The sequence below is a fragment of the Ruditapes philippinarum genome, unplaced genomic scaffold, assembly GCF_026571515.1.
Source record: "Ruditapes philippinarum isolate M1 unplaced genomic scaffold, ASM2657151v2 ctg495_1_1_1_1, whole genome shotgun sequence".
Taxonomy (NCBI): Eukaryota; Metazoa; Mollusca; class Bivalvia; order Venerida; family Veneridae; genus Ruditapes; species Ruditapes philippinarum.
In genome coordinates, this window is record NW_026859038.1 from 243,359 (window position 1) to 256,785 (window position 13,427).

Sequence of the window (13,427 nt, forward strand, 5' to 3'; positions counted from 1 at the left end):
CACTGTAATGTCTCAATCTTCAACGATAGGGCAGTAAGCAAAAAAAAAAAATTAAGCTCAACTCTGTATTAGACTGTTTTGAACCACAAGCAATATGTGAATGTCGCTTTGTATTGTAATTGTATTGTTTTTATTGTGTTACCGTCTACTGCCATTGTCTATCTGAGAATTTACCTTCACTCTCTTTTACCTGTACGTTTTGTGTCAGTAAGCCACTATTAAATGTAATGCAAATTATTTAAATCTGTTTATAAAAAGGATCCGGAGTCAATTTTTTGAATTTGAAGATTATTTAATTCAAATAAGCAATGAGGCTACAAGAAAATCTCTTACTAGACTTAGTTTTCAAAATTTGGAAATTGAAAAGGAAGATTAAATGGGATTGATGGACAGAATAGATTATGTAAATTATGTAATCAAAATGTTTTTAAATCTGAGTACCATTTTATTGCTATGTTGTAATAAATATGATGATTTAAGAAGACAATCCTTAGGAAATATCCCATGGCCAAAATTCATAAATTAAAGTAGCTTATGTCAACAAAAAGTAAATTTACACTTTTTAAAATAGCAAAATATATAGATGAGTCAATGAAATGTGGAACTTCTCACAGCTTCTTAACGAGTTATTCATTATCTCTGAAGTATAAAATTGTTGTTTATTCACTTGTATCAGTTTAAAAATGTAAACATGTTTATAGTTATATTGATGTTAATGTAATTGCCATATAGTCAGTGAATGTGTGAAAATGGCCAATGTTCATTATCGATTTGTCAATAAACTTGACACTTAATAAAATTTCAATTGTTTCTCCTTATCTTCATTACAGATCTCTTGAGCGAGTAATAAGACCAGCAACTTGTCCAAGTAATGCCCTTATTTGTCTCTAAACCATTGGTGTATGGATACAATCCATTTAGATTCACAAGATAACAACCTTTGTACCACCAAGCTCCGCTATAGGACACAGCACAATTCTCGGCGCCGTGTTGGTCATTATTACTGTCTTTTGTTGTAAATCGACTATTGTTATGATACGACATTGAGTCGCCACACGAACCGCCATATCCCCTAACCGACAATCTGTATTTATCACTCTCATCCTTAATTCTGAAGGTTGAGTATTCAGCAAAAGCAGAAACTGGATCAACATTGTCAATTTCAAACGTTTCCAAGTATACATAGAGTGAAGTGTTGTTTATTGTCAAATAGTATATATGTTCAAGTCCGAGCCAATACTCGCTAATCCTGTTCCCAAATCCAATCTTGTAGTCTTCCAAATTTCGGTAGAAATCTTCTGATCCGTCTTGCCGGCGTTGTATAACCGTCCATCCACCATTGGTCATATCACACCACACATCAGTAGCAGTACTTCCAGTTGGTTTGATCACATAAACACCGTCTTCAGTATAGCCTTGTTGATACAGCGCAAGACAGTCAATTGGCTCGGGTTGCCTGTGTATTCTTTTTACTTTTTGACTGCCTTCCTGTAAAACATGATAATAAACGCTTCCTTGAAACATTAAACATTTTGTTTATTTTTTATCTCTATAAACAATCACATGTCAACTGATCATTATCAAAATAAAAATGTATATTATATATTATGAAATTATAAGAAATCATTAGATATTTTAAACGTAAAATACAAATAATATCTTAAGCTATAAAAAAGAGCTCCTCCGAATTGGCCGTGTCATTAGGCGATTTAGTTTATACGATATATTTTATATAAGTAATAGTTTATGATAATTGTTTATAAACATTCTCTATCAAAAGGTACTAAAATTGACAGCTACAAATCTTTAAGATTAGTTTAGAAAAAAAGATGCTAGATAATTAACACAAAAATATAAAACAAATAATTATCTTTATAATGCTTACTTGAATGTACGTTATTGACACCTTTTCCTTTCTTATTCCCCGGATAATAGTTGCGTCAGCATCATCATGTTTGTCCATGTTGTAGACATCATCAGAACTACAATAACATGTAGAATTATTTTCAACGAAGTACGACGATGGCATTTCAAGACTTTGACATTGATAAATGCACGACACCAATGATTTACCATGAAGTACAATTAATGTCGCATCTGTTTGTGGGATATAAGACAGTCTATCTAATTTGGATTCAAATTAAGCACATTCCTTTTCCAAAATTTGTGCGTTTGAAAAACAGAAATAAATCGCAAGAGAAATAAAAATAAAATTTCTGTTGATAAATACAGCAACCATTTTGACGCACGTAATTTATTACTTTTCAATTTTATCCTAGCCAATTGACAGCAAATTGCAAACTGAACTCGCTTAAACAATTTCGAAATGCAAAATAGAATTATGAATAATATGCAGTGCTATTGAAATGGAAAGAACATGAAAGAATAATATTATGTTGGCAATATTGATAATCTATCAAAAGATTAATTTACCTGTATTTAATAGGATTAGTTCTACAAAACCACATTTACAACAAAATACATGTAGAAAAAGCTGTCTTGTTTATCAACAGAAGTAAGATAAATTTTTGCATGTAATTTACGCTAGATTCGGAATCATCGTGTCTTTTGTCCCTAAATATTATCTTTTTATTTCATCAATCAATCAAATATAAAAGAAGAAAACAGAACGAAGCTTTTTCCGAGTGTAAGAGTTGGAACATATATTAATGAGTCACACATAATATATATATATATATATATATATATATATATATATATTTGTATTTGTATATATATACAAATTTGTTCTGGAGGGTATACATACTATAGATGTACAATCGAAGTAGCCATGGTAAAAGAAGTTTTTTAGTGGTGTTAGACCTATGTATGTTTTCCGGTTAGAAAAATGTGGTTGTAATTTTAAGAATAAATAAAGCAATAAATGAGGAAACTCGAGCAACTCTTTTGACACTAATATAGATTTTTCACGTCCATATCTTGTTTTTATAAGAAAACTCATATATTATAAGAGTTTATGTCATTGGCTGTATTTAGTAAATGATACTTAGGATGGGAACTAGTTATGCATATACCTTACAATCTTTATAATGGGAAAGTGATATGAATAAGGTGATAAATCTTAAATAATAATTTTTTTCAGAATTTTTTACATTTGATGTAGCAAACATAACAACTTTTAATGCTCAGTTAAGGTAGTTCACCTCTAATGAACACTATAAGGAACTGTAAAATTGACAACATAGGACAGTTATATGCCCTAAATGTATGGAAAATGAGTGCACGATTTAAACAAAATTTACCGTGTGGTTTATGAGTTATGGACACTTTTCTGAACTGAAACTTTGCCATTAGAAGGTTTTTTTTCAGAAATGAGGAAACTCTAAATTATCTATTATATCATCATTATGAAAAATGTGTTCCTATTGCTCATTGTTAAGAAACAAATAATGACATTCAGGTAACAAATTATATTGACCATTATTGTATACAAATGTAACCCTGCCCCACCCACTTTAAACACTTATTTGACCATTTCCCTATGTCAAAAGCCTTATTTAAAATATCCTTAAAATTTTCCGCAATGAGGGGCTTTTTTCAAAGTTTGCCTAAATTTTCTTAAATGTATATTTATATTTATTTTATTTAACTTTGAAAATGTCTGGTATCATAAAATTATTGGCTATTAAATTTGGCATTATTAAATAAATACCTACAATAATTATATAATTAAAATGGAACACTTTTTTATTCCATTAGGGATCTGAGAGATTCATAAAAAATGTTAAAAAGGAAAAATAAGTTGCTTCTTCTGGGTTTGAACCTACGCCTCTCAGTTTCAATACACTTGACAGTGATTCTAGCCTATTTGTACACTTTTCAAAGTGGAGATAGTGCATTAGAGGTGTATTACCTTAAGTATGATATTGACTTCATGAAAAAAAAAACACTTTTCTACACTAGATTGTGTATAATTGTTTTGCTTGTTTCTGGGACAGTCTGTCACCTTAGTACAGTAACGGGTTAAGTCCTTGCACTAAGGTGACGAATCAATCTAAAATTAAAACAATTATTCTTTTACAATGCTGTCAAATATGAAAATTTTGAGCGTGTTCCTGTCATACATATTTATTTTTTGAATAGCTTATAAATAAAAGAGCGTTTTGATTGTTCTAATAATATTGTTAAACTAGGAATCAATTGATTGAAATGATCCTAAATACAATAGTCAGTGAGGCATATGATTTGTTTACATGTTGTTTATCATGCCATTAACATGGTTACAGTGTATTTCACTTGTAATCCTTTACTTGAATTCTATATGTTGATGAGTTTATAATAAGCCTAACAGATCTTGACAAAACACTCGGCCGAAGTAAAACTTGCATATGTTGCTTCTAAGATTTCGATACTTATGGAAATGTAAGCACAACAATGACATAATATTTTCTTGAAGCTATAAAAAAATATTTTGTAAACATAGATTTTAAATTATATTATTGATATTGATGTCTCTTCAAAGTAAGTCAACCTCCATTTTACAATGTTCCTATTACTTACTTGTTTTTACATTTGACTATGCATATGTAATTTTAATGTTCAGTATCATTAAAACAATCATGTATGAAATATTCAAATAGAAATGAAAGGGTAATAGATAGTAGAAATCAACAATGTTTTATCTTTAATTTAATGCAAAAAGCTTTAATGAAGAAAAAATAACACCAAGAAGAGCTAAGTTGTTAGAGCCATTTTTATTAGAGGTAAATTGTTTTTAGAGCCATTTTACAGCTATTTTACAACAGCTTTCAAATTTAAGGAGAGCCGAAATACCGTTTTGCTAAATCTTGGATAATCTGGTGTATTATCCTATTTTGTAATTACAAAGAGGATATTTGTTTGTTTGTGTGTAAGATGAAATTTTAGCCACGGGTGAAAATACTGTTTTTAAAGTTCACGAGATAAAATAAAATTACATCTTACACAACAAACAAACAAATTTCCTTTATTTCATGCTTAAAAACATGTTAAACAAAATTTCCTTAATATTAACGTTAATATTAAAGTCTGTTTCCCCATTGAGAACCTCATTCAGTCGAATTTCTCATTAAATACAAGAAGTCTTGGGCTGAAAAATAAGTCCGACAATCAACGTTAAATGGCGGTGACATTATTCATTCTATTAATAATTATGAATGATCGCTTGTTTGAACAATAAAAACAAACAATTCTAGTAGGAGAAAAAGTCCAGCCATCCATCCATATTTCTGTTACTTACTGCGAATCTATATTAGACCTGGCTTTGTGAAATGTAAGCGGCCGCCATTTTTTAAAGTTGTGTATTTCACGGGAGGAAAATAATCACGTGTTTGATTCAGAGGGATATCAATTGGACTTGTTAGTCATACACCTTTTTAAATTTGAGGATTGTAATTAATAAGTATTGACAGATGTGTAAACATTCAAAAAGCGGCTAGGAAATCGGAAAACTTGGCATTGTTGAAAGGCTGCCTTACAAACGCTGGGTTGTTTACTTATTATTCGGGCTGATGGCTGCCATTGCTTTTCATGTTTTCAGAAAGCATACGGCAGTTATTACTCGTAGGATACTTAAATATGCCCAAATGTCATCAAGAACAGTTTTGCATGTGGAAGGAATGTATTTTTCCGACTGTTAAAATGAAACAAAAAAATAAGAAGCGATATTTGGTGATTGGTAATTTGAATGGATAGAAGTAAGTTTTCTTCTTTTTATTGCTTTTGACATTTAAGTTATTTATCAACTTCAGCTTTGCTTTTCTCTAAACACCCTAACATTGTCAGAATTGTCAGCAAAAATATTTTGAGATACCACATGGGAACAAGCTTAAAAAAGTAGTTTTGTCATTGAAAAGTGTGAAATTATATTTTGATAATTTTCACTGTGAAATTATCAAAAATAATTTTCACGATATATCAGTTATCCACTGAAAAGCATGAAATAAATCAAGATTATTCTTATTGATATAAAAAAAACCACTTTTATATCAGTAAATCCAAAATCCTAAATGATCAATTATAGAATTCATCCGTTTATACTGTCACATTGATCTTTGTTCATTATCACATAGATCTATAGGTATATCATAATATTCATTGTTTTTTTTCATCATTTAAAGCAAACATATAACGGATCGTTCTTAACTAGCATAATTTGGTATCTGTTTTACGGCGTATATTGTTATGCACATGGCCGCATGTAAGCTGTTTTAATGTCCGTTATGCTCTTTCAATTATTTTAGCATCTGCGTTATACGTGTAACATGTATATACTAAACTCAACTAAACTCAAATCATTTATTTGTACATAGAGGCCTTTGGCCAAAAATACACAGTAAGGTATAACACATAATAAAATGTCAAGTATTTGTATAATGCGAACTTTTAAGTGTCACTAATTATTGTCATAAGCTGATATATAAAAATAGATGTAGGAGTGTATATATATTTAACAATGCCAGGGTTTTGAGCATAGAAATCTTGAGGTTTTGTTCCATATATATTATATATATATATATATATATATATATATATTATAATATATATATATATATATATATATATATATATATATAATATATATATACCATTTAAATAAATGCATTTGTCTAAAAGTATCATATTGAACACATTTAAAATGGCATGGTATTCACAATCAATTGTATTATCATTATTTGACTGTTGGCAAAACGTTACATATACGATTTTCTTTTAGAACATTATTATTTCTACCTAATTTAATATTCAGCCTGATTTGAAAGGCGAAACATTGACCTATCAATTCTATACTTGAACTGAATATCCATGGTCAAATACTACTATGTTTCAACAGTAAGTAGGCTTTTAAAGTTATTTTAATTATCACATCTACTAGAGGTTTCAAGAACTGTTTGCCAGTCTAGTGTACAATGATTAACAACTCTATGTCAAAACATTCTAATAAAAGCATTGACATCGTACTGAATCCATATTTGTACAAAAGCGTTCCAATCTTGGTTGCCCAGCAGTTTCTACCGGCATCATCTAGGGATTGTAACATGTTATATAATTGCTTTGTATGTCTATGGGATGGCAATTACACAAATATCGAATACAATTTATATAATATGTAGTACACAATGGCAATCTACAACATTCACCAAGAACCATACATGTATAAGTAGTTCTACGTACATATAAAATACTTTTACAAAATTTATTATGAATAGATTCTATTGTCTCTACATATTCATAGCCCCAAATTTGATATGCATAACAAAGTATCGGGTTTGAACATGGAATCAAAAATCTTAAATGAATCAACAACAGAAAAACTAACCAAAAGGTCTTTGATAAGCCTTTATGGCAAAGAGAGCTCTTTGCGCCTGAGATACTAACTTAGAATGAGCGGGATGACCATGACAACCTTGATGTAAGTAAGATACCCATGTACTGAGATATATACTGAGAGGTAATATTGATTGTGTCCCACGTTACGACCAGTGCTCATATCGACGAAAGAGGACATCCATTTCGAAAAAACCGTAATTTCAGTCTTATCCATATTTATATCCATCCCAGTATCACAACAAAAGCTGTCAATAATATTTATTTGCTGTTGAAGCTTAAATGCAGTTTCGGCACACCCTGCTACATCATCTGCAAACATCAAACAAAAAATATCTGGAATATCATTTGTGATAAAAATACCACTTTCACAATTTTCACGTAAAAGGACAGACATCTCATCTACAATGAGATCAAAATTGTCGAACTTGTTTTGTCCCCTTGGCGGGTGCCGATATTGCATGAGAAGAAATCAGTGACATTGTTATTGAGTTTGACACATGCTTTTAAATCCGTATAAAGAGACTTGAGAGTATTCATAAATTGATCGTAGATTCCCTTCTTCTCTAAAGAAACAAATAGTCTAGTATGGTTAATTTTATTTATTATGCACATCCGTTATAACTGTTCGTACCTTCAATAGTGCGATATTTAGAATCACAATAGACACATGAAAATATCAGACAAATATTCATCACTATACAATAAAGAATGAGTTTGTGTTTGATACTGCAGTCCATTGTTTATAATTCAAATTGTTACTCTATTGACGTGATACTTTTAATGCAAGTTAAAACGATTGTTGATGACCATTTATCTTCGTGTATGCTAACTGTAATAAGTCATTCAAGAAATCCAGTGTCTGCAAGAATCTGTCCATATTCATGCTCGGATTCTGTAAAAAAACGAAACGAAATGATTCATATTTTTAAAATCAATTAATGAAACCAATTAAAATGTAAATGAAAAGTCTATATAAATAGTTAACAGTTCATTATAATATATATGTACTATATAACTTAGGTGTTTACATAACGATGTTACGGACAATTAATTCACAAATACCTTGAACTCTTCCAAGATCCTCATAGTCAAGTGACTTTAACACAGTGTCGCTGTTTGATGCTGAAAAATAAACCTTTCTATATACTAGTATTTTTGTGATACATAAATGCAACTTACCGAGTAAATGACTACATAACGAATTATAAAATATGATTGAAATATACAAGTGTCAATTTTAATACATGCTATCTATAATCTTTTGAACAACAAATACAACAATAAAGACAACTTACAATGCCCTCGTATATTTATATTGCGTGTATGATTAAAAGACTAGCAAATCATTTTAACTTTAATAAAATGCAACCGCTTGATGAAAGATATCTGAGGATGACATAACAATCAGTAATGCAAAAAGGCACAAATTTACATTTTCAATGAAATATTCAAATGAAATAAGAGTCAGTGCCCAATATTTCATATTATCAAGCTAAATCCATAATAATATTCAAGGTATGTTATGTGATTATAGGTCCGACAGAAATTGTTAGTGATTACATATATTTTAGATGAAATGTAAAGTACGATTTGAAGAAGTCAATCAAAACCCTAGAAAAACACACCAGGAAATACCTTGTACAATTCCATGCTTGCTGACACTGCCAGCATTTGCTGAATTTCCACATTCTAGTTCGATGCCTGGAAATATTTGAAAAATTATTTAAATATTTTATCTAAATTGTCGGTTCGTCGGTCTGTCGGTCTGTTTGTCCGTCGGTCTGATTGTCCGTCGGTAAACCACATGTTTTCCGCTGATTATTTTAAAAACTATTTATCACAAAGTCTTTATATTTCACATTTTCACATACTGATTGGTCATAACTAATAGATGACCCCTATTGATGTTGAGGTCACTAGTTTAAAGTTCATGGTCACATGGGTCTTAAATGTCAGAAGGGTTTCTGCTCACTATCTTGAAAACTTTTTATCACTAAGTCTTTATACTTCACCTTTTGATTGCTTATAACTTGTAGATGACCGATATCGATTGTGGTGTATTTAGGACAAATGTAAAGGTCACAGGAACCTTAAATCTGTCTGTTCATCCGTCGGGTCTCAACATGGTTTCCCCTCATTATTTAAATAACGATTTGTCACAAAGTCTTCATATTTCAAATACTGATTGGTCATAACTGGTAGATAATCCCTATTGACTTTTTGGGTCACTAGGTCAAAAGTCAATGTCACAGGGGCCTTAAATGTCAGAATGGTTTCGCTAATTATCTTGATAACTATCACTTAATCTTCTATTTCACGTATTAAATGGCTAGTAGACGACCCCTATCGATTACGGGGTATTTTGTTCAAAGGTCAAGGTCACAGGGAATTTAAATATCAGAATGGTTTCTGCTCATATCTTGAAAACTATTTATCACAATGTCTTCATATTTCACATATAGATTATTCATATGTAGTAGATAACCGCTATTTATTTTGGTGTCACTAGTTCAAAGGACACAGGGAATTAAATGTCAGAATGGTTTCGCTCATTATCTTGATAACTATTTATCACTAAATCTTCTATTTCACATATTGAATGGCTATAACTAGTAGATGACCCCTATCAATTGTGGGGTCTTTAGATCAAAGGTACCTTAAATGTCTGAATGGTTTCCTTTCATTATCTTCAAAACTACTTGTTATCAAGTCTTTGTGTTTCACATTTTTATTGATCATCACTAGTAAGTAGATGACCCCTTTTTTTAGGTCACTTGGTCAAAGGTCAAGGTAACAATAACCTAATGTTAAAATGGTTTCCGCTTATTCTCTCGTTACATCAATTAGCTAACAAGGCTGCATATTTCCGACTTTGATTGGTCAGAACTAGCGGTGCCCTATTGTTTATGGCGTCTGCCTCTCAATCAAGGGATCGTGTGTTCGATCCCTACTCGGGGGCCACGACCACATTTCTTTATATTACACTAGTATTGGTTGGTTCTAGGAAGATGACACGAAAATGATAAACAATAGTGCTAGAACTTGTCTTGCAATCGAGCTTAAATAGATATGTTTAAAATGGATATGAAGAGCATAAAATTCATGATGAACTAGAAAAGTGTCCATAGGACACGGGTGCCACAACACTCTAGTTCAAATATTTTTGAGCTACACTATATAAATACACATGCTGACCAACATTCTTGTCAACTTTAAGGCCTACAGGTCACAGACTTTTTGAGTTATGCATGAATAAGTTGAAAATTTCAAATTTATACTAAGTAAAGGGCAATAACTATGACAAAACTGAAACACATCCACATGTTAAACCCCAGATGCACAGAGATATTTCATGGCCAAATATTTTTTGTGCAATTTGCGACACAAAATGAAAATTGCAAATTTTTTACTAAGTCAAAGGCAATAACTTCGACCAAACAGAATCAATTCACAATCAAAACCCAAGGTGCACAACTTCACATGCTGAGCAAGATTACCGAAAAGTTCATGACTCTAGGAGCTATGTGATGATGTGTAACACAAGTTGAGAATTGCAAATGTTTACTGATGCGAGGGCAATAACTCAGACAAAACTGAAAAAAATTACAAGCGAAACCCAAGATGAACAACTTCACATGCTGAGCAACATTCCTGTAATTTTTCATGACTCCTGGCCAAATACTTTTTTTAGCTATGTGCGACACAAGTTGAAAAAGTGTAAAGTCAAGGGCAAACATTTTACAATACTAAATAAATCCACACGCAAATACTTAGGTGGACAACTACACATGCTGACCAACATTCCATGAGTCAAGCTTCATGACTCTAGGTCAAATACTTTTTGAACCACGTGCGAAAAAACATGAGCACGGACAGACGGAATGACTGATGGAGAGACAAGGTAAATCTAAATGCCCCTCTATAGAGGGGGCACAAAAAATCAACTATTTGTTAGAAAAAAATATATATATTTACCAGAGTTTTCATAAACAGGCCCTTTTGTCTTGTAAGTATCATTGACCCTGTAATGTAAATGAAATGTTAGACCTATTTCATTTAGATCATTTGATTTGTAACTGATAAATATACAGTACTCAAAAACTGTTGTAATAGATTCATTGTTGCCAAGGCAATAATTTGATAAAAAGTAATTTTAAATGCACGTAAGTAAAAAGCTAATCTGATCTGATGGCTTTCAGGATCATCTCCCTCCTGCAAATGCATTTCAAATTTGATATTTTGATAATACTCTAGGTAAAATTCAATGAGTTTATTTCAAATTTGCATTCAGGCCACCGGCCCATACACATGTATACATAATATATATATATATATATATAGTATATATATATATATATAAACACAATAGCATAATGACATGGCAGGTAGTTAGGATAATATAAACATCACATAATATACAGGTTTACATAGAGTTGTATAAAGTACAATGACATGTTGTCAGAGCAGCATTTTAGCCAATTTTCACAAAAATATATAATTGTGTAATAAGATTTAGCAACTAACATATTAAAGACATTTAACATATAGATTCATTTCGCAGTTTAAATGCATAATATAAAAACATTGATAAGTTTCGTATTGTCTTAACACTTTTGCATGACATTAATAAGTTAAATGTATGATTATTTGGATGTTCCCAATACTTATTTGGTATAAATTGTTGACGTAAATTATCATATATAAAGGACATTTTAACAGAAAATGAAATTCGCATTCAATTTCATATCGACAGTGTATACAAAATCGGATTTCCCTTGGAATACCAATATGTCTTCCTTTCTCTATCATCAATTGATGAGAGGAGGACCTAGAGGCAGCAAGACTACTCCTATATTTCAATATAGCTATACAGTCTAGATATTTTTCAAAATTAATATTACATTTAAAATTTCTATAAAATACTAGCTTTCTGTTTTCTAAACACTCACTGAATATTCTTGATTGTTTTAGAAAAATGTAACTTAAAAAAGTTACTCAAGTAATTCAAAGTCAAAAAAAGGGGGGGGGCATAACAAAGAAAAATAAGAGATTACATGTCCTTTAGAAGTGCATTCCAGTTTAAAAATGTAACAAGTTTTCCAAGTTTGAAGTGACATTTTTTCCAGAAAAAAAAAACAGTAAAAAGGACATAGCTTCCCTTCTGAAATGTTGTAACATGTATAACAAGTCTTAAGAGTTCTGGTGTCTGAGAAAATAAACCTCCGCAAAAAGTTTTAACAGGGCTAAAAGTCTAAGTTGAAAAGGGGACATTACTTTGAAATGGCTTTTGTAATGGCGTCTTTTAATGATAACAAACATGTATACCAAGTGTGAAGTGAATAAGTTTTAAAGTTTCTGATAAAAAGGACCTTAACAAAAGATTAACCAATGTCAATGCCAACGGCTTAGCCAAAGAGAGGGTCATGAAAATATCTTCACTTCACTTCACTGGTGTTTTTTTTTAAGTGGAACTACAAAGGTATTTTTGAAATACTTAATATATTGTACAGCTTTATTAACGTTCATGTTATTTAGGTTCTATCTGGACATTAATTCGTTTGAATATATAAACAATCTTTACCTTTTCCGATATTTCGTAACCACAAGCATGATGTTAACAACTATTTATCAGCAAGAATTGTTCCAAGTGATATAGCAGCGGTATTTACTGACTGCTCTGAGGAGCTTGAGTCTAAAAATTTATTCCATAAAAAAACATCGGTAAACAGCACAATGATCTAAAACGCGTGCTACATGGGTATAATACATGACATATTGTAAAGTTTAAACATTGTGTATTTCTATAAATTCACCAGGGCATAACATTTTATTATATGACTTTATGACTTGCATATCATATTGAATACTTATACTCTATATGTAAATACGTGTATAATTGCTATGGCAGTAACTATACTTATTCCTACTATTGAAATCATCATCATCAACATTATTTTCATCATCGTAGCCAACAGCAACAGCATCAGCATTATCAGCATCCCCCTTCACCACCATCATCATTACAAATATATGGTTCAAAATCGAGCTGTTTTAAATTAATCTTACCTAAATCAAGAGGGCAAATGTGGTCATCCTTT

The 13,427-nt window shown here is 31.0% G+C and overlaps 1 protein-coding gene and 1 long non-coding RNA gene across 2 annotated transcripts; both read right to left on the bottom strand.

The window, feature by feature from the left end:
• Positions 1 to 801: 801 nt before the first annotated feature.
• LOC132754960 (microfibril-associated glycoprotein 4-like) lies at positions 802 to 2,029 on the bottom strand. The gene is made up of 2 exons (XM_060745715.1): positions 1,886 to 2,029; positions 802 to 1,488 (listed from the first exon to the last, which is right to left on the bottom strand). The coding sequence occupies exons 1-2, from the start codon at positions 2,027 to 2,029 to the stop codon at positions 802 to 804; spliced, it is 831 nt and encodes a 276-aa protein (XP_060601698.1).
• Positions 2,030 to 6,627: 4,598 nt separating this feature from the next.
• On the bottom strand, positions 6,628 to 12,937 carry LOC132754974 (uncharacterized). The gene is made up of 5 exons (XR_009629153.1): positions 12,911 to 12,937; positions 11,305 to 11,351; positions 8,965 to 9,030; positions 8,392 to 8,451; positions 6,628 to 8,221 (listed from the first exon to the last, which is right to left on the bottom strand). It is a non-coding gene; the product is annotated as an uncharacterized LOC132754974 (long non-coding RNA).
• Between the last annotated feature and the right edge of the window lie 490 nt (positions 12,938 to 13,427).